The sequence below is a fragment of the Betta splendens genome, chromosome 12 (genome assembly GCF_900634795.4).
Source record: "Betta splendens chromosome 12, fBetSpl5.4, whole genome shotgun sequence".
Classification (NCBI taxonomy): domain Eukaryota; kingdom Metazoa; phylum Chordata; class Actinopteri; order Anabantiformes; family Osphronemidae; genus Betta; species Betta splendens.
In genome coordinates this window covers 1,731,545-1,758,240 of record NC_040892.2, presented here as the reverse complement: position 1 = coordinate 1,758,240, position 26,696 = coordinate 1,731,545, and the positions used below count along the sequence as shown (strand labels likewise).

General features: G+C 45.6%; 3 protein-coding genes across 9 annotated transcripts in view; 2 read left to right on the top strand and 1 right to left on the bottom strand.

Annotated features, from left to right (window-relative positions):
- LOC114866531 (protein unc-13 homolog B-like) overlaps window positions 1–2,707 on the bottom strand; it is a 42,846-nt gene extending 40,139 nt beyond the window's left edge. For 2 of the 6 annotated variants that reach the window (XM_055513528.1, XM_055513529.1), the window contains exon 1: window positions 2,265–2,707. In XM_055513528.1, coding sequence (XP_055369503.1) covers window positions 2,265–2,286 — 22 coding nt within the window. In that variant the 5' untranslated portion in view covers window positions 2,287–2,707. The remainder of the gene's footprint in view (window positions 1–2,264) is intronic. The other 4 variants (XM_055513527.1, XM_055513525.1, XM_055513526.1 and 1 more) reach the window with 4 other exon arrangements.
- A 618-nt stretch (window positions 2,708–3,325) lies between these two features.
- stoml2 (stomatin (EPB72)-like 2) overlaps window positions 3,326–26,696 on the top strand; it is a 288,761-nt gene continuing 265,390 nt past the window's right edge. Inside the window, exons 1-10 of the mRNA XM_029168409.3 lie at window positions 3,326–3,493; window positions 3,985–4,137; window positions 4,318–4,417; window positions 4,530–4,588; window positions 4,693–4,794; window positions 4,878–5,012; window positions 5,108–5,252; window positions 5,325–5,404; window positions 5,518–5,646; window positions 5,750–5,985. Coding sequence (XP_029024242.1) covers window positions 3,449–3,493; window positions 3,985–4,137; window positions 4,318–4,417; window positions 4,530–4,588; window positions 4,693–4,794; window positions 4,878–5,012; window positions 5,108–5,252; window positions 5,325–5,404; window positions 5,518–5,646; window positions 5,750–5,857 — 1,056 coding nt within the window. The 5' untranslated portion in view covers window positions 3,326–3,448 and the 3' untranslated portion in view covers window positions 5,858–5,985. The remainder of the gene's footprint in view (window positions 3,494–3,984; window positions 4,138–4,317; window positions 4,418–4,529; window positions 4,589–4,692; window positions 4,795–4,877; window positions 5,013–5,107; window positions 5,253–5,324; window positions 5,405–5,517; window positions 5,647–5,749; window positions 5,986–26,696) is intronic.
- Window positions 6,585–13,417, top strand: pigo (phosphatidylinositol glycan anchor biosynthesis, class O). 2 transcript variants are annotated; one of them, XM_041073065.2, is made up of 11 exons: window positions 6,585–7,049; window positions 7,153–7,690; window positions 7,835–7,978; window positions 8,083–8,206; window positions 8,326–8,485; window positions 9,269–9,451; window positions 9,547–11,143; window positions 11,232–11,435; window positions 11,527–11,711; window positions 11,838–11,908; window positions 12,023–13,417. In XM_041073065.2, the coding sequence occupies exons 2-11, from the start codon at window positions 7,213–7,215 to the stop codon at window positions 12,150–12,152; spliced, it is 3,276 nt and encodes a 1,091-aa protein (XP_040928999.1). In that variant the 5' UTR covers window positions 6,585–7,049; window positions 7,153–7,212; the 3' UTR covers window positions 12,153–13,417. The 2 variants fall into 2 exon arrangements, with proteins under 2 accessions (XP_040928999.1, XP_029024238.1); XM_029168405.3 differs by having other exon boundaries at window positions 6,585–7,690.

Sequence of the window (26,696 nt, the reverse complement as noted above, 5' to 3'; positions counted from 1 at the left end):
AAGCACGCGCTCGCTCCCTCGTTCTCCCATAATTCCACTACTCTGCTGCTCACTAAACTCGCCCGGTCCTGCAGCTCTGACCGCTTCCATCTTCACCTACAACTTCTACAGCTCCAAACTGATTGGGTGGTGGTTTTTGGTCCATGGCTGTGAAAAAGGTTCAATTTGAGCAGATTTGACCAATCAACAGACAAAAAGGTCCGATGGAACAAGACCAACACTGTTAAGCTAAACCATAAAACGGAGATGTAGGGAGCGTGACATGATTTTATCCAACACAACTTGTCACGGATAATCAGTGTGGCAACAATTAACTAGAAAGCATTCTGATAAGAACAGGGAACTCTACTGTAAACCTAGTCCCAGATGAAACCCAAACAGCACCATCCACATCTGTCGGGCCTCATTAGGGGCCATGAACACTTGCAAGGCTGCAGCATCATGGCGTCAGTGTGATCTGCGTCACAGCAGGAGTCCACTTGCCCCCCAGCCCCCCACCTGGACCCACCAACACATGTCCACTTGTAGGAGCAACCACTTATCTGTTGTGTAAACACATCGCCATGGAGATGACGCTTCTCGACCGGCAATAAATATGCGGCATTGTCAAGCTGCGCCATCAGGGGATGAGTCACATCATCAGCCAATCAGACCTCCCATGCCCTGAACACCGTCCAGCCCATGGTCGCTGAACTGCAAGCTTCCAATAACTGAAAGGTGTGAAAGTGTGGCGGTTCTATAGTCACAGGCCCATTTGGACAAACTTAGTAGAGTATTAAAGACTAAACCTGTAACTTTTTTCCTCTTTGTTCTTTACCAGCCTGCGTATCCACTGAGGACCCAGAGAAGCCGTGTCAAGGTGTCCTCTGGCACCTGGCACCGAGACATAAGCACCAGATCCTTTAAGTCCTGAGCGGTGCAGCTCAGTCCTCCACGACTTTGACTCCTCACATTCTGACGCCACTGCTCTTTATGCTTCGTCCTTCAGGAATCTGTGATGCGGCGACGGATCAGACACGACCCTATCGCTGCGTCTCCAGTTGGTCCAAGGATCTGTCTCTACAACTTAGTCTTGGTAAAGAAGCTCAAATTCTTGTTTTGCTTCCAATAGATCGGATTCACACATAACTGTGTAACATATGAGCCACTGTAGATGGATCAGCGTCACTCACGTCACCTGTCAGTGCTTCCTGTGCTGTGTCTCATAGGTGTAAACACTAGGGACTTCAGTGCCCTGCAGGTCAGCACTTGTCTGTGAATATATATTTATAATGAAAAATATAAGCCACTTGTTAACGGCCTCCAAATGAGTAATTAGCAGCTGCTGGGTCGACACAAGCTGCCAAAGTGCGGTGCGACGCAAAAAGAGTCCAGAAGATTTAGAAATCAAACAAGCAGACAGACGACCGCGCACACAGACACACAAACCAGCCGGTTTATGATGAGCAGAGAAAGTTGATGCTACTTCATCAGAGACGAAGCAAAAACAGGTTTACTGTGAACGATGCAGTTTCAACTCAAAGTCTGCATCTTCTATTACAGTGGCTGCGGGTGACGGGTTGCGGCAGATGTGCTTTAAAGCAGCATGTTTTGACACCGCACTGTTTTCCTTCTCCCGTCCCTGAACTGAGCTTGGCAGTGGTTCTGTTGTCACAGCACTGGGTGTTACATAATGGGCTTGTCTCCGTTTAAAGGATGCCAACGTGGGGACAGCACCGTCAGACTCTCACGTCACCTCCACCTGCCTGTGTTCGCCTTTAACGGGGTCCAGCCGATGCTTTTAGTTTTAAATGCCACCGGCAGCAAGGACTATTATTATTATTACTTATCAGTAAAAATTCATTTTGAAGCATTTTTATGGTTGAGGTTCTCTCTGTGAATCAAACCTGAAATGTTGACCATGATTCTAAGACTTATTTTAAAGGCGGCTGTTTGTTCGCATCGCTGATATCTGAAAGTCAATATAAACCACAGATTAGTGCTAAAACAGGTGGTATTCGTGGTGTTTCTCCAGTAAAGGGCCGTTTTCATCACCTTAAACTTGCATTAATCTTACTGTTTGACTCTCCTGTGAAAAGTCTGGGTTTTTAGAGACGTGAAATCACGACGGCACAAACGTCGAACGCTCCCGTTCTCTGGGACGCGTCCTGTGACGAGGTCCGTTTCAACTACGTCCGCAGAAATGACTTGACTAAAGTTGGACGCGTTCAAGCAGCGCTTCGTGGCGGAAACGACTGAAAACAAACATAAAAGTGCGAACGTACCTCTGACACACAGCAACGACATGGCAACGCGTTCGGAGCCTCAATCCCACAGCTTTTCACACTTTGTGAAGCGGAGTCTCAGCGGGGGTTCACCGCGTCCCGGAGCATTATACCGTCCGTTCAATGACTTTTACTAAACCGTGAATTCCTCTTCGATGTTTACAGGTGGTTTTCTGATTCTAAACTCTGGACCGGAGCCGCTGTCGCCCCCAGCCGCGGCCACGCCATAGTTTGATGCCTCATCCCAGGTTGGAGGCTTCACATCCACGGTTGGAACCTGAGCGAGGGGCGTGGTAGAGGCACCTGTTACGGGCGTCTGAGCTGTCCAATAGAAAGGCAGCACGGCTCTGGTAGGCGGAGCTGCATCAACAAATCTAACCAATCTGAATGACTGGTCAGATTGGGAAAAGAAAGAGGTGACGTAGAGAAAACATAGACAAAGTTTATAATATTCATTATTAATATTATATGTGACTGTGGCAGACAGGCCCTGCTCAGTTTAAATTTCCTTATATATTTTTTTCCTGTTGCCATCTTTTATTTTATTTTCCACTTTAAAAGAAACGTGATGAACGTGCCCCTAAAATTGTATACCAAAGTTATTAAGTTGTTATATTGCAATTTTTTTTTGAAATTACGCTTTATATTTGGAATATAAACAAACTCCATAATATTAATTTATTAATGATATAGTCGTTTGAATGTATGCCTATTTGGTGATCCCATTGGGGTCCATCACTGGGTTTTTCAGGTTTTCCTGCGGTTTCAGTGGAACCAAATCAAAGCCAATACTCCCACTTTGTGTTTGTAGTGACGAATTACATTTGAGGGTGTCAGTCATTCGTATCGCATCTGCCTCAATAGAAAGTAAAGATCCTTACATGGTATGCCAAATGCATGTGCCAACACTAGATATTACTACAAGATGCCATTCGTGAATTTCGTTTTGACACTGTGTTTTTCGGAATCATTGTTTATTTTATGTAACTGTAGTAAGAGACATTGTGCGCACGGAACCGTTGCTTCGCAACTCGTGTTGCTCGCACTGGCGGCGTTTTATAGCGTTGCACCAATGACGCAACTTTCATTTCCTGATCGGCAAGGGTCACTCACATGAGTGAGAAGGTTCTATAGAGCCTAGAAAAAGAAGCGGAATTCACATACAGCCTGGTCTACACATTAAAATGATGTCACGAGCGCTGTGTCGGGCCGGTGGGGTCGTCCTGCGGGTAAGTCTGCGTCTCCGTGCTCTTAGTTAGCTCAGTCATGATGTGGTTGTTACACCTCTCGGAACAGTCGGTCCTGATAGAACCAAAACCATTTAACAGGAAAGGAATAGTTTTTAAATGACCTCTAGCTAATGTGCTCGACAAATAATTATAATATTCATTCATCAATATAAATTTGAATAACGGTGCTGATGTGAGTGTATGGTAAACTCTGGCATGCTTTGCCTTCAGTACAGGAGTTTCAAATGGTTACATCAGGAGGTTCAAAATGTTTTGTCAGGTGCTTATGGCCGGAAAGAAAAGTCCCTTTTAAAATAAAAAGGAACTGTAGTCTGAGAACGAAAGGCTCCTCAGATGCCAAGTAATTGGGTGCATTCAGCTAGTCTGAAGCAAACAAATAATGTTGGGACAGTAAATGGAGGTTATTTGCCAAAAAAGGCAAACATATCAGTTTCTCACAAGCATTGTGCTGTAAATGTTTGTCTCTGTAGCAAACCCAGCGGACTGCACCTCGGCTGTGGGTAACGCCAGCCCAGCAGCGATGGGCGTCCAGTCTCCCCATGAACACCGTCATACTGTTTGTACCTCAGCAGGAAGCCTGGGTGGTGGAGAGGATGGGTCGCTTCAACAGGATCTTGGAGCCGGTATCACTTTTGAAAAAAGATATTCTAAGCTTAAAGTGCAGTGAAACCAAAAATATAAAAATATAATGCCTGTTATGATTCTAATATAAACATAAATCAATGAAAGCACAAAAGGCAGTCACATCATAATATATTTGTGTCTTTGAATTATACTGAGTTTTCTGTTTTCAATTTGTCAAGGGTTTAAATTTCCTCATTCCCATACTTGACCGAATCCGCTATGTGCAAAGTCTCAAAGAGATTGTGATAGATGTCCCAGAGCAATCGGCAGTATCTCTTGGTAAGAAACATTGAACATCGTTTTCTAAACTCATTGAAGACTGAATGTGATAGCAATCATCAATTTTCTGCTGACTAATAAATTATGTTATTACTTTTTCTTTCTCTTACAGATAATGTAACGTTACAAATTGACGGAGTGCTTTACCTGAGGATTCTAGACCCTTTTAAGGTAAAGTAGCTCAAGGTAATTATTATTATTATTTATTGTGAGCATGCATATGTATATTAAGTGTGTTTCTTGTCTATGAACCTTTTTTTTTCTTTTCTTTTTAGGCCAGTTACGGGGTTGAGGATCCAGAATATGCTGTCACACAGCTTGCTCAGACCACCATGCGTTCTGAACTGGGCAAACTCACACTAGACAAAGTGTTCAGGGTAAGAAACTACTGCTGTATCCCACACTGCTCCTTGTTCATATTCACATTCAGGTTTCATTCATTTTATTGTGATTTATTAAGGAAAGGGAGTCCCTGAATTCAAACATCGTCCACTCGATCAATCAAGCTTCAGATGAGTGGGGAATCAGATGCCTCCGTTACGAAATAAAGGATATTCACGTTCCACCGCGTGTCAAAGAATCAATGCAGATGCAGGTGAGCTTGATATGTAGACTTTTAAACTCAAATGTAGTCTGTTAGGACTCTGTTCAGGAGATCAGGAGAAAAGGTTTTTTATCTGCTCTGCGCAGGTGGAAGCCGAGCGTAAAAAGAGAGCCACAGTGCTGGAGTCTGAAGGAACAAGAGAGGCAGCCATTAATGTCGCAGAGGGTCGCAAACAAGCTCAGATCCTGGCCTCGGAGGCTGAAAAGGCAGAGCAGATCAACAAAGCAGCTGGTGGGTACACTGGGCCTTTGTATTATGTCTGTTCTTACATGTATCAATAAATCTTTACTGTGTTGCCACCAGGTGAGGCTCAAGCAGTTTTAGCCAAAGCTGAGGCAAAGTCAAAGGCAATTCGTATGCTGTCCGACGCCCTGACTGAGCAGGTGACTGAGTAGCTTTTTTTTTTTTTTTAACGGATAATGCTAACCACAATCAGATTGTGAGCGAGTGGACAATTTTTTGTTGATTGCATAATTATTTCTTCTGTGTGGTACAGAATGGCAGTGCAGCAGCTTCGTTAAGTGTGGCCGAGCAGTACGTGTCTGCTTTCTCCAACCTTGCCAAGGAGTCCAACACGATCTTGCTGCCATCCAACACTGGAGACATTAGTGGAATGGTCACACAGGTCTGACTGCATGCAGCAGTATTAGTATTACACATAAAATATATATTTATTTTGGTTCAAGTTGTGACAATAACAGTTTCCATCCTGTTTTCTTGCTCCTCAGGCCATGACTATTTACAGCACGCTGGCGAAAACAAGCCCTAAAGCAGAAGCAATAAATGTGAGCAGCGAAGAAGACGAATTTGGGAACCAGTCATCATCACCTCAATAACAATAAACCTAGTGAACAAACTGGGTGATTAAAGACAAAACAAGAAGCTTATGTTTAGGAAATGAAACTTCAGAATATCTGTCCACAGAGAGCAAATCTGTCAACTTTATCAACAATTTCTGACATCTATATATATATATATATATCTATATATATCTATATACATATATATATATATATATATATATATATATATATATATATATATATATATATATATATATATATATATATATATATATATATATATATATATATATATATATATATATATATATATATATACTTTTTTTTGGTTTACAACCTATGTTTCCAGTAACAGTTCAGGTTATGTGTGTCAGATTAGTTACAGCCATTTCCTTCACTATATTTTGTTGACAGTGACGGTTCATCTGGAGCATTGTTAGGACCAGCAATGTGGAGTTGCCTCGTGATATTTTGTTGGATGCTTCCCCAAAGTGTAGCTAATTTGCAGTTAGTTAATAACAACTCAACTGATAGTTGCTATGGGAAAAAAAGGCATAATAAAACTATGCAGTGTTCCTATTTATGATATTGTGGGATGGGACTTCTCAAAATAAAATGGTGCATAAACATAAAAAGTTGGTTTCAATTTATATTCTTGTCCCTAAATTCAAATCAGTAATTTGTATAAATATTCTATGGGTGGTGTTGTACTGCCAGAATGTCGCATCACAGTATTTCCATCGTTTTAACATTATTATTTATTTAAAAATACGCAGGGTTAATTTTGAATACGTTTTTATTGGCGCAATTCTAGATCTTCTCTAATTCCCTTTCCTTTGTCTTACAGACGTACATGACGTAGAGATCTATAAGTGTACAAGCCGTTATTGACGATAATGGCGAGGAATTTATGTCGTCTACTTGCCGAAGTCCATTGCCATTGCGCTGTGAGCCGTTGTGGTTCATTTGTCTCGCGGCGAGGAGGAACGTGTACCTGTAAGTCACAGTTCTTGGCAGTTCGCCGCTTGATTACTGTGTTACAGGAAAAGCCGTCCGTCGCCAGTTTCCGCCGGGCTCCCAGCCGTCTAATCTCCTACACCCAGAGCCCCAATGAAGGTGAGGGTGGCGCTGCGCTTTGTGTTCACCTGAGACGCCGGTGCTGCCGTGCTGTGGACACACGCGTCCGCGCTCCCGCCGAACGAGGACGGAAACACGACTGTACAAGGTCAGTGGCCGGAGCGAGGCGAGCTAGCACCGGCTAGCCGGGGGAGCCCGATGTGGGACGTGCTCCCGGCTGCTTAATTAAAAGAGTCACGTCTGGACTCCAGGTTCGAGAGTTTGGCTGCGAGTGCTTTTAGCTCCGGTCGCGTCCCCTCGCGGTGTTTAGGATGAAGGCGCTCCCGGTGCTGGTCCTCCTCCTCTGGGTGTGCGCGCTCTACTTCGCGGGCATCTACCTCTTCGTGAGCGGCTTCCTGCTGGTGAGGCTGGAGGTGAACAGAACCAGCACCTGCGGGGACGTGCTCCATCCCGCCGAGGAGCCCGTGGACTTCTGCCGCGTCCCGCCGCGGTTCCGCAGGGTCGTCCTGCTCGTCATCGACGCCCTGAAGTTCGACTTCGCCCGGTTTGACCGCAGCAACACGTCGCCTCGACCCTACGAGAACAAGCTCCCTGTGCTGGAGGAGGCGGCGTCGTCCAGGCCCGCTCACAGCCGCCTGTTCCCGTTCCGAGCCGACCCGCCCACGACCACCATGCAGCGGATCAAGGGCTTCACCACCGGCTCCCTGCCCACGTTTGTGGATGTGGGTAATAACTTTGCGTCCAGTGCCATTTTGGAAGACAACCTCATCCACCAGTTTGGACAGACAGGTGTGTAATAGCTCAGGTGTAACACGACAGACAACAAGGAGACTTTGAACATCTGTGAAAGCAGATCACTAGTTCCTATTTACCCACAATCAATCCTGAGTCATTGCCTAAGTAATTCTTTTGAATGTGTGATTCCTCACTCAGGCAAACGGCTGGTCTTCATGGGTGATGACACCTGGGAGAGTCTTTTTCCTAAGAAGTTCCACCGTTCTCTGCCGTTCCCGTCTTTCAACGTCAAGGATCTGCACACTGTGGACAACGGGATCCTCCAGCACCTCTACACCACCAGTATTGACTTTACTACGGGAGGGGTCATTTTAAGGGCAGAGCCTTTTCACTACTGTTATTGGCGTCAAACGTCTCTTCATGTCACTTTCCAATGTTTGTCACAGTGGTTGGTGACGACTGGGACGTCCTGGTTGCTCATTTCCTTGGGGTGGATCACTGCGGCCACAGGTTTGGTCCAGATCATGCAGCCATGGCTGAGAAGCTCACCCAGATGGATGGCGTCATAAGGTTAAGCTATAGGATGAGTGTTTTACAGCACTTGAAGTCACTATGATTTGCATTTGCATTTCAGGAGCAGGATTTCCTTGTATAATCAGTGGTGACGCTGCTTTCATTCTAACCCCCAGGTCAGTGATGGAGCGTCTGCAGGATGACACCCTGTTGGTGGTGATGGGCGATCACGGTATGACAGACACTGGGGATCACGGTGGGGAAAGCCAGAAGGAGACTGATGCTGCTGTCTTCCTCTACAGTCCTGCACCGCTGTTTCCTGGACCCCCATCGCAGGTTGTACTCTACTCAAATTTAAGCAACTGTCACTCTTGAATTCCTTTCCTGTTCTGTCTGTTTATATACGTCACGTTCCAGTGACAGTTCAACTAACAGTAAATAAAGTGCAGTGAGAGAGATAAGAGAGAGAGTTTACACAACAAACACTGTTCATGTGCAGGTTCACTTTTCAACTTCTATAGAACAGAACAACCAAATCTCATTCATTTGCTCCACACATGAGCTTTTAAGGAAGCAGAAGGATGAATGTTTAGTTTCATCAGCAAATACAGACTAAATCAGCCTTAAATCCTCAAATCACCACTGTTTGCTGTATAAATAGTGAAAGACTAAACGACTTCTGGCCGTCTATGGCTCTCCCTGATTCCATCTAATTGAGGCTGGCATGTGGTCTTACAGTAGCACAGTGAGCTCCATGTCTTATTTCCATAATTGCAGTGTAACTGGAGAGTTTTCTAATGTGTAAAATCATGGAGTGCACAGAAACACCCTGGAAGGGGAGATTATTAGGCTTAATGTCCTATTAGCCACAGAGACACTCGATTACCCGGTGATTTAGTTGTTTTTTTTGTTGCCACAGTTAGAACAAACCCACTGATCTTCATAACTGACAACATCGTGAACATAAATCTTCTTGCAGTGAAGGAATGAGTTTCATTTGTTGCTTAGAAAAACATCTGGTGTTTGATCCTCTATTATGAAGTTTGTCAGCATTGTCGACTGCGGTGATGCAGTGGTGTATTAACCAAACATGGGGCTTTTGTTGTGTCATGTTTGTAGAGTGAGCCGGGCGTGGTGCCCCAGACTGACCTGGTGCCTACCCTGGCGCTGCTGTTGGGCGTTCCCATCCCATACAGCAGCGTGGGGCAGGTTCTCCTGCCTTTATTCCCACCTCATGGGCAGACTGGAGGTGTAGTTGGAGGTCTCAGCCAGCTGGAGGCGCTGTGGATCAATGCGAAGCAGGTAGTCAGTTGTTCTCTGATGTTTGAATGAAAAAGCCTGGAGCGTGTTCTTTAATCATGCATTTACTGTCCCCTCTCATCATTCTGCGTTTGAAGGTGAACCGTTTTCTGGAGACTTATTCCAGCATGGCCGAAGACATCCCACCGCAGAGCCTCTCTCAGTTGAGGGCTGAATTCTCCCGCCTCTCCTCTGAGTATCTGGCGACAGTCGGAGAGGGTCGATCGCCCTCCCCCGAGCTGATGGCCTCCCTGCAGGCGTACCTCACCTCTGTCAGAGACACCTGCCGCGCTACCTGGGCGCAGTTCAACCCACTTAAGATGGCAGCGGGTTTATCCATCCTGACGCTCGCCTGCCTCGTGTGTTTTATCTCGTCTGAGCTTTCTCACGTGCTCATCGGGGACAACGGACCCGGATTCAAGGCCCCCGTTGCCGTAACGCTGCTCGCGGGGCTTTGTGCGGTTGTCGGTCAGCTGATTGCCCGCGGTTTTACTGAGATGTCCTGGTGCGTGGCCGCTGCTGCCTTCAGCTCCGAGCTCGTCTTCCTCTGGAGGGCCCGTAGAGCTAGAATGGCAGGCATAGCCAAGAACGGATCCAAAGCTCTGAAGTGTGCTGGCTGGCTGATGCCACATCGCCTCCTCACCCCCCCTCTCCTGGTGGCGCTCCTCCGCTGTGCGTCCCTGCTCTCTGACAGCTATGTGATTGCTGAAGGCCGGGTGGTCACCTTCCTGGTCTTCTCTCTGGCTCTGTACATACCTATTCATCTCAACTGGGACCACCTGCTTCTACCCCCCAGTCCTGACCCCCTGAAGAGCGCAGGCTTGGTGCCGCCCCCAGCTCTGTCCCCGTCCACTGTGAGGAAAGAAAGCACCACCCTCCTGTCCTGTACAGGCCTCCTCATCGGCAGCGTCTACCTCTCCCTCTCATTCCACGGCTGTCGGGAGGAGCAGGGCTCCTGTCAGCCGTCACCCTTCCTCTCTCCCCTGTCCCGTTTGCAGAACAGCCGTCTGAAGAACCTCCATTACGTCCTCTCCGTCGTCTCCCTGGGATTTTGTACATATCTTCTGAGAAGCTGCCTCCGCCATTATGGTAACCTTAACTCCTCAGGTGGGACGGTGTTGGTGGCCCGCTGCATCCTGCCCCTGCTGTCTGTGTGCCTGGGCCTCCACTGGGCCGTCAGTGCCACAGCAGAGGACAGCTTCAGGAATCTGACTGAGTTCATCAGCTTGGCTCAGCTGGCCCTCCCCAGGGCCGCCTTCTGCCTCCTGGGACTCGGCCTGGTCCTGATCTGGCTGGACCCCCTCACTGTGTTTGTAAAGACTCGGTCCGAATACTCATCCAGAACGTCGACCCTGCCCCCACCTCGCTACAGAGCCAGCACGGGCATCAGCCCCCAAGCTGAGCTCCGCCATCTCATCCCTCAGATCTACCAGCGCATGCGTCGGTCCTTGGACGAGGGGGAGCTGAGCGCGGGCAGCGAGGTGGAGAGCGGGCCCGCTGTAGAGGCCTATGGACTTGGAACCGTCTACTCGGCTCCTCTGCTTCTGCTCTGTGGCCTGCTGGGAATCGGCCTACTGTTGCTGCACCCAGAGGGCATGGCTCTCTCTTTCTTTCTGCTGCTGCTAGAAATGGCAGCTCTCCTGCATATTCACGCCTCCTCCACCACTCTCAGCAGCCTGCAAGGAACATTTTCTGGTAACATGGCACTTATTATATTGTTTACCTACCAACACACTACCTCTAATTCCTTTTAGAATTGACACAAGTCTCACATCTCTCTCAGGTGGCTATTATGTGCCCTGGACAACAGTAGTGCTCTGGTCCCTGGCTGCCACTCAGTTCTTCCATGCCACCGGTCACCTTCCCACCTTCCCCTCCATCCAGTGGGGCGCAGCCTTCGTGGGTTTCCCTGATGGTCACACAGGCACCATCCTGCCCGCCTCCCTGGTCACCCTTAACACTTTTGCTGCCCACATCCTGTTTGCCGGTAAGCTGCCAACACAAAACCGTGCGCCCTGAGCCGCTGTCATCCCAATTAAAAAACCATTAGTTCATTGTTTTTGTCTCATTCTCTGCAGTGGCCTGCCCCCTGCTGCTCTTCTGGCCCCTGGTACGTGAGGTACGTGGAAGCAGGGGGGGGGAAGCCTTTGGGGAAGAAGGCGAGGACGCTGTGATGGAGATGAGACTGAGGGAAAACCCGCAGCAGTTCAGCTCCGCGCTGCTGCAGCTCTCAGCGCGCTACCTCTTTATTCACGGAGCACAGGTTTGTTTGGTCATGAATTCAGGAACGTGAAGCCCAAGCGCAGGAATCAGATTTTCTTTTAGTAGTTTAGAGCATTTTCTTGGACTCCATTTCACCCTCGCTGTGTGTATCCTCTCTACTCTGCAGGTTTTTGCTTCCGTCTGTGCAGCTGCTATTCTCAGGAGACACCTAATGGTGTGGAAGGTTTTTGCACCAAAGTAAGTCTGAACAGGCTTTTTAGCTCACACATCCTCACTGATAGTGAAGCCTTTCATGGGTGTGCCTGTGGTGCTACGCTAGTGTGATTCATACTGTTTTGTTTTTCCCTCCAGGTTAATGTTTGAGGCTTCAGGGTTTCTGGTGAGCAGCGTCTTTCTGCTGGTTGGAGTCACATTCGTGTTGAGGGTGGACGTAGCCGTGGGCCGCTGGTTTAAGAGACTCATTCCTGATGCGTCCAGGTAGCAGTGGCACTGGCCGCTGCTGCGTTACCACAGAAAAACACCAGAGCTCACTGTGGCACTGTGGAAACGGACACAATGGTCACAGTAAAGGGTCTGTACGGTTTGTATGGTGTCTAGAAAAAGGACGGGTCGCACAAGGCTGCTTCAAAACATGACTCACACTGAGCATCTGGACTGTGTGTGTGTGCGTGCGCATGTGTGTGCGTGCGTGCGCGTGTGTGTGTGCGCGCTTGGAGAGAACAGCACTTTCTGAATGTTTCTCCTGAACTCCTGTTCTCTTATGTGCAGTATGGGTGAAACCTTCCAAATGAGACCGTCTTGCCAAATGGTTCATGGTGCGGCAGTTAAAAAGCTTCACTAAACACAACACTGTTTACACACACATGCACAATATCCTCAAGAGTGAAATCAGCCGGCATGTGTGAAAGTATTTTTGTTTTGATACTGGTACATGCCGCAGAGTTTAATGAATGAAGCTGGAGGCTGTGTGTCTTACTGCAGAATCTGAAGTCGATCTTTCAGCCTCTGGTGCAGTTCTAGTTCAAGTGCATTACAGCACGTCTGTCATTTAAGTGTCCGGTGGAGGAATCGATCCTTGTTTTGTATCTTTTTGAATATGGAGGTGTTGTGAAAGCCAGTGTTTGTCTGGTTGTTGCCAATTCATGTCGTGTACAGTAACTGTGCAGTTATTGTTTTTCACCGTTTGGGGTTTTTTAATCTGTCATAATGTTTTTTTTAATTTGTAGGATTTTGATTCTCTAATGCCTATTTCTATTTACTTTTTTAATCAGAATTTTTTCTAATCCTGAATGAACGTTTGTCTTAATTAGGCCTCCTACACCTTTCTCCTCTCAGAAAAGGTGCCTAGCTTTAACAAATGCCTTTTTTTGTGTGTGCTGTCACTGATTTGACTGAGGACCTCCGGAAACACTCATTAGATTAATTTGTTGAAGAAGTCTAAGTAAGTCTGATGTAGGATGTGATACAGTTCTGCAGCTGAAGCTCATTAGCTAATGCACAATGTTGAAGGGATTTGGAGCTCAGGTTGAATTAGCTGCAGGGCGATGGTCCTGCATTCCTCAGGCTGCTGTAAAGTAACGAGTGACTGGTGATTTAGAGCTGCTGCTGCTGCTGCTGCTGCAGTAGTGAGGGTTTGACCTGGTTGCGTGTTGACAGGGCACATTGTGTTTTAAAGTGTTTAATATATAAATAACAGATTAAAAAAGTGATTTGTTGAAAAAACTTATAATAAAACTTTTTACGAGATGTCTTGGACTCAGTGTAATGTTGAACTGAGTTCATTTGCTGTTGTGACTCATGATTATTTATTGCTCCACTGCAAACTATTTACGTGGTGACTTAATGGAGGAGAGGGTTGCTCCCATATGTTTTTACTGCCCATCAGTCAAAGGTAGTTCATTCATTATTCACACAGACTTTCCACATTTCCAGTTACCATAAATGCAGCAGTTGTTGAAAATCTCACTTGAAAGAATTTAATAATAAAACAAAAGATCAGGTGTGTTTCTTTATATTGATACGAAAAAAAAAATCAAATTGGAAGGAAATCAGCTGTTTTTAGGACAGAAGACAGTGCGAGTGGAGAAGCATTAGAGCCTCCTACTGCTATTTAAAGATATTATTATTATTATTATTTTTAATTATTATTATTATTATTATTCCTATTTATCATTATTAATATCTTATTATTTCAGGAGATGTCATTATGACCCGACTGTCGTAGTTTCCAGGCTTTCTTTCAAAGCATCAACGCCTCTTTGGTCAACAATCCCCTCCACTTGCATCAGCTGTCAGTGTCAGACCAATTTGCATCATGGGCATGGAGCGTCCTCACGGCTGCCCTCTGATGTCAGTGTGTGAGATCAGCGAGGAAGGCTGCATCATTTCACAGGGGACCCGACTGTGGAATTGTTAACATGATATCCATCTTCCTTTTGTGCTGCTCTGATGTGAAGGATGCAGACATTCTGGACTTCACGGCGCCGGCTTTGATCTGCTCAGAACTGGACACAGTGTTTCTTGTTTATCGTGGCTCATGGTGTGTTTATGTGTTGATTGGTTTGTTTGTGTGTGTGTGTGTGTGTGTGTGTGTGTGTGTGTGTGTGTGTGTGTGTGTGTGTGTGTGTGTGTGTGTGTGTGTGTGTGTGTGTGTGTGTGTGCGCGCGCGCGCGCGTGCGTGCGTGCGTGCGTGCGTGCGCCCTGAGTGTTAGACAAGCAGTTCTCACTGTCTTTACATGAACACACATCAATCATCAGTTTGCAAATGATTACAGTAAGAGACAACGTAAGAAAGTTGGATTTGAGGCTTTAAATTCACAGTAACAGCTGTGACATGTAGCTTATTTATATTTTTATGAGTGTCCTTTTAAATTAAAGGTGGGTTTAATCACCATGTACCCTATAAATAAACAAAAAAACACTTTTCATGGACAGTAGCCTTTCTGCTTAAGTGAAGAGTTGATGGTCTTCGCTTCCACACAACCTGGTGTTTAAAAGGGTTGAAACCGACGCTTTCAGGCATGAAGGAAAATGCATCAGCGCTCTGAGACCTGACCAATCATCTGGGTCTGTCAGGTCACACAGGGGCCTCTGCTATAAGACGCGATGTGCTCACACACCTGCACTTCGGCTTTGGTCCTCTGGCACCTCTCTGTACATATAGATCTGCCTCAGTGAGCTGCATCAAAGCCAACAAGTTAGATTATATTTCCTAGCAGCGCTGCTTATTCACACCCACCGAGGGAAACAATCACTTACTGTACAGTTTGTTTTGAATCCACTTTACACTCTAAGGTTTGACATTTAATTAGATGTACATGTACTAAGTTCTGGAACACTCTGGAACCAAATAATGGAAAAGCAAAGAGGCCTATTAGCAAGTTATTATTATTATTAATATTAGAATTAATTAATTTAGAAATGGCACATGTCTTTAATGAAGGAGCTCTGTGAGGCCAAAGTGTGGAGCTCAGATGCTGTGATGTTCACACACAATGAGGCTCTTTCTCCATTTGGCATCCAGTGTATTTAATGAAGTCAGCGTTCTGTGTATAGAGTCTTCGACTCGTATATCTGTTCTTTTAATGTCTTTCTTTCAACAGCGTGTTATGTTTATACTGATAATGTTCTGCGCTCCACAGTCATAGATCTTCACAACAAATTGATTTTGTCCTGGAGGATGATGATATCAGAACGCGCACACAACAGACAAAAGGTTCAAGTTTGGGCGAATGGCTGCGCTTCAGCGCTCGGAGCAGAAACCGCTCGTAGGCGTTTGGAGTGTGAAAGAGAAGCATTGGCTGCGATAAGATAAGCTCTGTCGCCCAGCGTTTATTTATTTTTTCCATTTGCAAAGAGGATTCTCATTCTTCTCTTAAGCTGGTATGGTTTCTCCTTGTGGGAGATCTCAGCTTGTCTCACGTCTGAGCCCTTTTTTTTAAAGGTCACACAGCAGAATGAGTGTACTTCACCACAGAGTGGGAAAAACACCAGATGCAAAACTGTGACTTAGCAAATTTCTGCAGGTTTTTCTGAAGGCAATGAAATCATCTTTAATGAGAGATGAAAGGTCAAACAGCAGGTCGAATCACAGAGTTGTTGCTCGTGTGCAGCCCGTTTCATCAGTTCCTCTCTATTGGAGTAGAATTTAAAGCCCTTAATGATCACGCTCAAGTTAAGTCAGTGCGTATCTCTCATTGTGTTAACTGCTGTGTAATTGGAGAACCAATAGTTGTCATGGATGAAAATCAAAGTGAGTCCTGCAAGGACTGGACGAAAATATTGCATGGCCTCTATAAATAAACGTGTTTAGGACCACATACTGAACTAGACGAAGGGATATGTGTTTTTGAATCGGGTCATTGTTAGATCAGCACCACCTGCAGTTTCCAGAGCCAGCGTCTGACTTCATAACAAATAACAGCAGGCGTGGGCTCAAAAGCACGACTCACATGCGGGAAGACATAAACAAGCAAAGCGAAGCAGAGGTCTGCAGCAGGACGCAGTGAAACCAGCACCGATCTGAAAGGAAGGAGAGGAGCACACGGTCAAAAGGCAACAGGAGCCGAAGGTGCAGCTGGGTCTGAGATCACTTATTAAACATCGGGCATGGATTTATTATTTATTTATGCATCACTTTAGACGGAGGCTAGGCTGCTATGAATCCATCCAAGCTGCCAAACACAACATGGCCAAAACGGTGGAGCAAGAAATGGGCTCCCGGCCCATTACAGGCCCCTCGTTATCGTGGTTATGTGGAAACCCCTGATTTTCTGCCAGAGTGAGTGGCCGATCACACAGAATGTCCCTCCGGGCTCCTGATGTACTCCACACTTCTATAATGTTCATGGCAGACACCAGAAAGGAAGCAGAAGCTAAAAGCACAGTGATGTGTGGTCAGGAACACTGAGTTAGAGAATTCTCTACACACTCATCACAGCATTCACCAGACTGTCAGACGTTGCAACGCGTCTTTAGCGTTCTTACTTCTTCTTTCTGGACGTCAATGACTTTATTTTAAGCATCAGAACGTTACACATTGTCTCGAATGCCTCCTTTGGGCTGCTGCTAAATAATAACCAATGTTTCACTTGGTGTGATGAGTGAAGATGTCAGTGCTTTCAGGCCTCCAGGCAGCGGAGAGGCATCTGGACTGTGTTTGTGTGCAGGCGTTTGCTCATCAACAGTAGGAAGCCTCGGCTCTCACTCGGGAAAAGAAAATCCCCCAGGAAGAAGGAGGAACAGCTGAGACTAATTCCTCAGATTACCTGGCAGCTGGAGGAAAATGTAGCGCCGCAAATGACCCCAGAGTTTTGCAGCGCGATTGCTTCCATTTGCAATTCATGCATAGACGGGCGCCGACCGTGAGTCTGACTGTTTCACAGGTGTTAGAATAGGCGGCGAATGCAGTCTCAGTCGAGCTCTGCAGTTTCCTGCCTTGTCAGCAGGATCTATTCAGCATCAAGCGCCTGGATGAGCTGAAAGGTAGAAAAGCAGCATGTTCAGGCAGCAGTTTAGCTCCTGGCGCTTCTGCTGCTGGAAGTGACGCCTCCAGTTGCATGTTTGCACGTTGGCAACCTAAAGCAGAGAGGCCCGGACCTTTCAGCTGCACTGACAGCATCTGCTGAGCATCTGCTGCTGTGGCTGCAGCAGATGCCAGCGCCAGGTCCACTGGGCCACGGTGGACAGACTGCCACATGATGCCACAGTAAATGCATAGAGCAGGCAGGATAATACAGCTAAGCCTCCATATAGGCTATGTATGCATAATGTATGCATGTAGAGATATGCATAATTTATGCACATGTACTTTCCAGGTGCATGAGCATTAGCATCTCCTTAAAGGATGAAAGATGCAGGAAACAACTAAAGAACAGAGCAAAGCTTTATTTTATTACCTCAAAAACAAATATAAACAGAGAAGACGAGATAACAATGTACGGTCAGAGAGGAGATTGGCTGTTGAGTGGAAAAGAACACATTAGGCTAATGGATGAATTCAAAGTACTGCTCTTCATCCCCCACAGTCTCCAAACTCCATCTACGAAGCTGTGAGCGCTAATGTATCATCCATCGAGGCGTTACTGGACTTTCACTCTCCTGCCTGAGAGACGAGAGGCCTTTTATGGGGTTGTTTGGGTGGAGATTACGCTCCTGAAGAAGCGTGCACCGGAGGTCTGAGGAAGGTGGATGGCTGCAGAATTAATTGAATCAAAACGCTCTCAGATGTCAGGATCCAACCCGGATGTTATGTTCATGTAACTCAAAGAAGTGCATTAAAAAAGGATTAAAAGCAACAAAGCATTTCTTCTCCTTTACGCCAGACTGACTCCTTCTCTGTGAGCTTCAGTGCTCTTTTAAAGGACAGTCCTGTGATTAGATCCTTTCTCTCCAACACCCACGGCTCAATTACTGCCTCTGTAAAGTTCCCGGTTTGTTCTTTAATGACTGACGGCATCATAAAAAACTTCTCAAACCACTGCAGCGTGTCACCTTTTAATCATTCTGCTCGTTTTGAGTTATGATCCTGATACAGTGGGAAAATGTATTCCGCATCAGGAGAGACTACCAAATCTGACTCCGTATGACCTTTGACCTCTGATTACAGGCAGGGACACAGATGGCATCATGAGACACATGAAGAAGAATTATTTACATGCGCTTGGTTTTGAAGCACTGCCCTTGATTGACAGCAGCTTGTGCAACAGATGCTCTGCTGAAGTGAAATGAACTGAAGCTTCACGGGAGGAAATCTCCCGCTTCCAAACAACTACGACATCCACACTGACACAGCGGAGCGGGATTCTGAACTGAGGCTAATGCTCGTCAGCATCCGGCGATGGTGGAATAATTAGCAGAGCACAATTAGACAGAATGGTGAGAAAAGGTGGCGTTTGTTGGTTGAGCTTTTCTCCCGTTGACGGGTTTGTTGGACTGCGCTGGCTTTCAACGAACGCTGAATCCCTTTCATTCACCAGTCAAATGTCAGGTGGTGGCTGTGAAATTCCTTGTAAAGCTGCTCGGTAAATTGCTGGGTGGAAAATGATTAGTACCTGCTCACTCCTCACTCCTGTAATTATTTCCTCCTATCTAAACGTTGGCCGAGGCTTCGTGAGGCGCGCGCCGGCAGAGCCGGGCTCAGTTCACGCTCCTCGTGGGGCCGATAATCACAGAGGTTCACACGTTGGTGAGTGGGATCAGCGTCGCCAGGCAGAGTCTATCACATTCACATTACTACTGCACCTGTAGGCAGACAACACAAGCCGGGCGGAGCGGGCGGAGCCGCGTGGGGCTGAGCCTCTCGGTCCCCAGACACTTATTTCCAGATGGCAAAAAAATCAATAGTGAAGCTTATTACAGCGCGGAGAGAAAGACCATTCAGACTGAGAGCAGGGTGGAGTTTGCAGAGGCCTTAAGTCACTTTTCTATGTTGGTAATATGTTTCTTCTGAGCCAGAGAAGGTAATTCACACTGTGATTCTCTGGGAACCACGACAGCGGAGAGAAATAATGATTTGAAAATATATTTCACTCAAAAAAAAAAAACCCAACAAAAACTGGACTAACAAAGGAACACAGGGTCCAGGTTGTTAGAATAAAATACATTTAGGATGAACAACAGAGAGGAGCCTGTTGGCTCTTTATCAGCACTGGCACATGATTTAGAGCCATCGCTGCTGTGAATTCATCCGAATCTGGCTGATTGTGTTGTTACAACTATGAGGGTCGGTCACGTGTTCACTGGAATCTGGTCGTCTGATAGCTGAAGTAATGTTATGGACTTATGGACTGATCACACAAAATGATGAATGTGCAACTTGGCTTCAGGACATTCTGCTGTTGTATTTTATGCATAAACATTTTTATGCATAAACTATCAGCTGACCTGAGGCTGTGTTTTATACATGAGTTAAGCAGCAGCTTCTCACTAACCCTGTTTTAAAGGCCAAGCGCTGCCCAGCAGCTACAGTGGATCCAATGGCAGTGCAGCTCTGAGGTTCTGGGGCCTGGACAGATGTTGGTGACTGGTTTGAAATGTCAGGTTCTTTCCTCGGCTGCTGTTGAGAAAACGTCCATGCGTAAACGACCGCGAGGAGCGATGGTTCCACCAACACAGCGCTGCGTGAACGCAGTAGTGAAGTTGTGAGTATCAGTTTACTGAACAAAGAGGAATTGATTCGCGCTCCCCACTGGCTGTTTGGGGCTTTTGTTGTGAAAATCCTGCTACTGTGAATGGGAACCAAAAAAGCGAATCCCTCCGAGGCATCTGCCTTTCTGCGTGTTTGGAAACACTCGTCAGTGTAAACTCCTGCTGGGAAGAGGGTCGGCGTCGGTTCAGTGGTAAATCAGTCGGGAGCCGCGGTCTGAGCTGCACAGCAGCTTTAGGTTTGAGTGACACATTTCCCATCAGTCCCTGATCAAACATGTGCTCAGAGCCGTTGTTTTTTTAATCTTCTGATCATCTTGGATCCATTTCGGCTTCTCATAAGGAACATCCCATCCATAACAGTGCATCAGCGATAAGTGGCAGTCCATTTCCTTCCACATTAGAGCCGGCCGAAGGGAAACGCTTTTTTCCGCCTCTCATTGTGCTCAGCGGCGCATCCGTCTCTCATCTAGTGACCTGATCAATTATGCATGCAGCCTAGGTTCACGTGGCTCGTGAAGGTGTTTGTGTTGTAACGACAGGCTGTTATCTGCACCGCGTCTTCAGACGGGACCTTCAGCTCTTCAGTCACAGTGGGCTCTTAGTAATATCTTTGATATTTTGTCCTGACGTTTACCTTCTTCAACAAACAAATGTTTTGAGAATCAATCAGCTCAAGCTGCATTCACGTTAGACTGCACCAGTTTCCTGACAGTAATGATGATGCCTTCACTGCCTCCAAGCCTGTTACTGCTGCTTTGAGGCTTCATATGGATTTTGTGCCAACATTAAAACCAAGCGCAGTCTGGATGAAGTCATTTGTTACAGACCTGTTTGATTCTTCAACTTTAGGATGATGTTTAACCATCACCGCATAGTTTAATCTCTTTCAAATGACTGCTACAGGAAGTTAATTATAAATTTCGGGGCATCGAGACGTTTCTGTTTTTTTTTCTGGACGTTTCTAATCTCTTCCTGAGCCACAGAAGCATCACTGAGACTAATGAAGGCAGTGTATGTTCACCCCAGGTGTTAACAGTAAAGCTTTTCTGTTTGATGCGCATGCACTGCAGCTTGAAACACTTACAGTAGCAGCACAATCTGGTAGATTACTCATTAGCATACAGTGGGGAGGCCTGTGTACAGTGGTCCTGGAGGAAGCGCTGAGGAAAGTAATTGAATCAGTGTGATGCTGTTTGTCTGCAGCTGTTTCCATCAGGTTCTTCTATATAATAGTTTGTTGCTCCGCTCCGTCTTCAGACTTGTTCCAACTGTTGATGGAGCAGAGAACTGTGCTGTGTTTGTGTCGTATCTGAAGCGAGGTTCCATTACAGGACGTGCTCGTATCACACACTTAAAGCTGCTAAATGCTGGGCTTTGCTGCTGTCGTGGAGGTGCTGTGGACTGCGATGCATCACCTCCTGCTGATTTCTCTGTGATTGTCTGCTGGCAGAGACGAGGAGACGGTTCGCATATGCGCAGCTAATGGCTTTTCCTTTCATTACTGTCTTCCTCAGAGCAGAGTGCACTGAAATTAACCTCCACGTATTAAAAGATGATGATGTCATGTGGGGAAGTGAGCTAATACTAAATAAAACCGGAGGAACCTCTTGTCAAACTTTCTGAGGTTCTGGAGGGAAAGCTCATCCCTTTACAGTGAAGACGACATAATCAATACATATTTAGGCACATTTTAACAATATTGTTTGAAGTGTCTTGTGTAGTTGAACCTACTTCATTTTCCCTGTTTGTCCCCTCAGATCAATACTATGAAGGTGCAGTCCGCAGGTGGTTCTCTCAGCGTACCACAGAACCTGGATGCAGGGGTCTGCTGGTTGCCTGGCAACCCTAGGTGATGACAGTACCACTTACTGTATAATGTACACTACACAGTGGACTGTGCAAGTGGAACGTTCAGAGAATTATTATATTACATTTTGGATTAAAACTGGCAACTGGAAACTCTTTTTTTTCTTGAAGCTAAATTAACCACCTGCTTCCAAATTCACACTTAACATAGAAATTATGTTGATATCATATTTTCTCATCTAATTAAACTAGAAAGTAATTATAAGTGTCATTTCTAACAAGCTAACGGGGTGGTTTGTTCTGCCTAGCTGACTTCCTCCTGATATGGAGAGGACCTTTTCCTTTTCTTCTGCAGCTTTGCACACATTACATATTGTACAGTCCTGGAGAAGATCCCCTCAGCCTCAGTCCAGCCCCATGTGGTAAGAACTGGAACACACACTGTGAACCAGGCCTCATCATCCAGCATCTGTAACCTGCACAAACCCATCTCATGAAAAGCCTTTGGAGCAGGTTGAGGATTATGAAGCTGCATATTAATACTCTAATATACAGCCATTCTGTTTGGATGTGTACACACTGTCAGAGTTGTAGTGTCACTAAGCACTACTTGATAGACAGGAATAGATGGAGGTCTAGTATTTTAAAACAAGCACAGTGACTGAATCAGGTTTTGATTTAAATTTACAAATCTATCAGTTATCCAGTCTGTATCTGGATGGAACAGCATGGCCACATACCGTTTCCTTTCAGGTGCAGTGTTGAGTTGTAGGTGATTTGCATTTGTGGAGCCTCTGAGTACAGTTAAACACAGAAAAACCAGCCTGAACTTGTTTTTGAATTTACAGACGCACAATGCGAGGAAACGGCGTAAAGAGAGCGACAGAAATAGATGCTTTGGTGAGAACGCGCGTTAGAAGGACGACTCAAAAGCTCGGCTCAAGTGCTTTCTGTGAAGAAGCGTAATTGTTTCTGGCACTTGACGGCCTGAGGGAAACTTTTATCTACTTATGACTTTACTTTGATGTTCTGCAAGAATAGATAGAGCCCATCGTCAAATATATCAAATCACACTCCTTACACAATATAAAAAACAAAATGTGAATTATCATCTGTCATTTTTTCACTCTGTATTTATTAGGACATATGCGGTTTTACTGTCAGAGGATGAAAAGCTTCCTCTGCTCCCACAGCTGCTTGAATAATGTGAACTTTAGCAGCACGGATTGATTATCGCTGCCAGAAAATGACGTTTATTTCATTGCTATCTGCGCCTCATTTATTACACTGGGCGCTTTTTTTCCTCACACACTTTACTACGATGCCACTCGGTTTTGTAGATTTCTGCTCCTTTAATCCTTTAAATTAAGTTGTATTTCTTCTAAAGGAATTGGAGGTGGACTCCTTCCTCCACCACCTCATCTTCTCACAGACTCTATGTTGCCAGTCGGCATTGTGTTAAAGCTGGAGCTCTAAATATGTAGCGCTCTGATCACAGAGGGAGATAAATGGTGTAAATTTTCCTGCTGTGCTTGCAGGACTCACAGCCTGTCCCTAAAACTCTCTCCAGCCTATAAATAGGCAGAAACCTATGACATATTTAATTAAATTCAAGCTCAAGCTGTCAGATATTGTGTTTGGCCCCTCCGTTTACTGGTGCTAATGGCTGCTTGACTCCGTGCTGGATCCACTGCTCAGCACTGGAGGGAAATGCTGAATAATGGAGCTTTGTCAGATCTAGTAATAAATCTGCGCAACCAGACAAAGAGGTCAAACGTCTCAGGAATAGAAACGTCTCCGAATCATTAATCAACCTCCGGGAATTGAGGAAATGAACATAGGAGCACATTCGAAATTGAATTTAGAAAAGGTTAAAAACGTGTAACACGGGACGCGTGATTTACAACATCCAGTAGTAAACAACGCTCAGCCTGTCAGAGCAAATCCTGTGATCCTGCTTGACGAGGGGTCTTTGAGCTAACGGGACGCTGCGGCAGCATCAGCTGGCAGGTAGCATCTCCATAAAATCACACCGACTGTGCTTAGTCAGGAGCACAGCCACATGTCGCCAACCACAAGGAGCAGCTGTGCTCCAGCGCTGCTTCCAGATCAGTCACTTCCTCCGCTCGGCGTTGTCATACTGCTCCGCTGTGACGGACAGGTAGATGGAAGAGATTAGCATTTGGCATCACTCGATCGGGTTTCAGCGCGAGGATGGAAATCCAATTACCACTCGGTCCTATCATATCACGCGAAGGCGTGTGAGAGTGGGATGAGCTACTGCAGAGGAGTTGAGGTAAAGAGGAGAAGCGCAGTTCACTTATTACCTTTAGGCTGCGTCCTCTTCACATTTGAATAACAATGAGCATAATCAGGCCAGGCTCAAATGCCCCCTTTACACGGACTTGGATTCTAAAAGGCTCCTATTAATGTGGAGGTCTATGCAGGGAAGAGCGAGGGCAGGTCCTGACTTTTTATGGGATTGATTTGATTGAGTTGCGATAAAGTACTTGCTGCAAGCTCATCGGCGGCTGGAGCCCATTCCAGCTTCCAGAAAATAATGTGACATATGGTGCATAAACAAGAACTTCATGCAGGAACACAGAGAGCTGCATGATGTCAGTGATGCGTTAGGTGATAGGTCTATAGGACTATAGGTCTATGGTCTCTGTCTTGTAGCTCAGAGTTTGGTCTCCACCTTCTGTCACACCTTGCTTTTAGATGCACAGTGCTTCTGTCTGGCCGCTGCTGTGTTTGTGTTATTTGGTGACAGACTGATAACGTATAGCTGTTTATTTGGGACTTTTTGGGCTTTGCTGTCAGCCTCCTCGACGCATCTGGTGCTCTTCCTGTGAGCCATCTGGCACATCGTACTCCATCCATTCTGAAAATATGTGCTCATAAGATTCAACTACATGATCTACATCTTTCTGCTTTTCCTACTTGTTAATTTTATTCATTCTTCTGTTTGGAGACCATCCTTTAATCTGAATGTAAATCACAATAACCTTTAGATATAAGCACTAAATTATTCATGTTAAATACATAAAGTTGTGTATTCATCATTTGCAGGTTGACATTAAGAGCTGCTGTCTTCACCTCCACAAAAATGTACAAATTATGTCACCATGGAAACCGTCATGGCATTAGCATTTACACCATTGCAGTTTGGATTTCAGTAGCTTGAAAATACTGAATAAAACTCTTTAGCTCCATGTTTTAATTACTGTGTTATTAGACTTTTGTACTAAGATGGGTTTAACACAAAATAACGGCACCAACCAGGGTTGACAACTTCTGGCACATCGATCGCATCACATTTCAGGCAGATGTCACCAGATGTATGAGGCTGTGCAGTCGAGACGCTTCCCTTCGCCGGAAACACACAACGCAGATAAATAAATGACGTGTGGAAAGCTGCGTAAAAGGCTTCAGACCTGCTGGTGTAACACAGAGATCCCCAAGTCTAGGTTCTGTCTGTCTGATTCAAACTCACACTCTGAACTTTGGAACCAAAATTGGGCAGAACATGAGCAAATCTAAATCAGCTGTAGGACTGATGCCTGTTGCCTGGCAACGTTGGTATTAGCATCAATGCCAGCACGCCAGCCTTTCAAGCCTACAAAGCCTAGATGTGAAAACAACACAGTGTCGATTTCTCAATGACAAGAAATGTTTTTTAGCACAATGAGATAGTTTTAATTTTGTGCTTAATAAATGTTGTGCCGAAAAATATAAAATAACAAATCTAATATTTCATATCTATAGAAAAACTCTCCCATCTTTCTCTCCTAATCCTCATTTTGTTCACTGCTTGGCTGAGTCATCCTTCAGTTAATCTGATCATGCTGAAAAATCAAATTTCCAGACAAAGATGAATGTACAGCCTCACACTGAGGGATCCGGAACGCCTCCAGTCAGAGTCTTTCCATTAATAAATGTTTAGATTGCGATTCCACAAAACACACCATCAACTTCAACATGTACATGCACCACTACTATTCCTCCTGCTGGGCCAAATGTGAATGTGTCTGGGATGCTTATAATAAATACTTTTAAATAATACGTTGGCATTTAATCACATACTGTATGTGTCCAAAACATCGGATCGATGCTGTTCTGTTTTGAGCCTAATTATGGACTTGTGTTACTGATACTGATATTGTAGAACCCTACTAATTAGAAGGTAATTAGAATTTATTGCTTATAATTAATTTTTTGATTGACAACACACACACACACACACACACACACACACACACACACACACACACACACACACACACACACACACACACACATGCTGTTGGGAAGTTAATGCAAACACATGCAGTGTTTGGACAAGATAATGCAACATCCTGTTCTCTCGATCAGAGAACGTGACCAGAATAACATGAAGGGCGTCGAACTCTTCCCTTGTTTTTAGTGAACAAAATAAAACACTATTTGTACCTTCAGCACATTTAAAGCACATTATACAAGACACTGGGTAAAGAGTGGCGCCTGGTGTAACCATTAGGGTTCAGGGGCAAATGTCACGCGGAACTGAAGGTTTTCCATTAGCCTGAAAGACAAAGGTTCTGACTGAATGCAGCAAAACACGGCGATGCAGCGGAGTTCCAGCTGCATCAGAGGAAGCATGAATAATTCACCGGAAAACAATGAAACACAAGTGTTAGAGGGAAATAAGAGAACAGTGCAAACACACTTATTACGCTGCACGAACCAGAGGGAAGCTGTGCAGTGAGAATGACACATGACAATGAAGGTCTGTGACTCGTTCCACACATTCAGGAAGTCCTTATGACGGAGCTGCAGACGCAGCGACGCCACCGTGATCAACGCTCGCTCCCACTTTGTCCCTGTCCCAACCTTCTCTAACATGTTATTCGTGTCCCTGGTCCGTGGTTGTATTCTGTTGTTGGGCAGGAGTCACCCCCCCCCTCCTCCCCCCACCACCACCACAGCAGAGATGATGCATGATGAGGCTTGTGTGGCTTTCGCGGTTTTGCACTGAGCTTTTAACGACCCTGATGCGCTGCATTAATTGCCTATAGTGTTTCAAGTCACC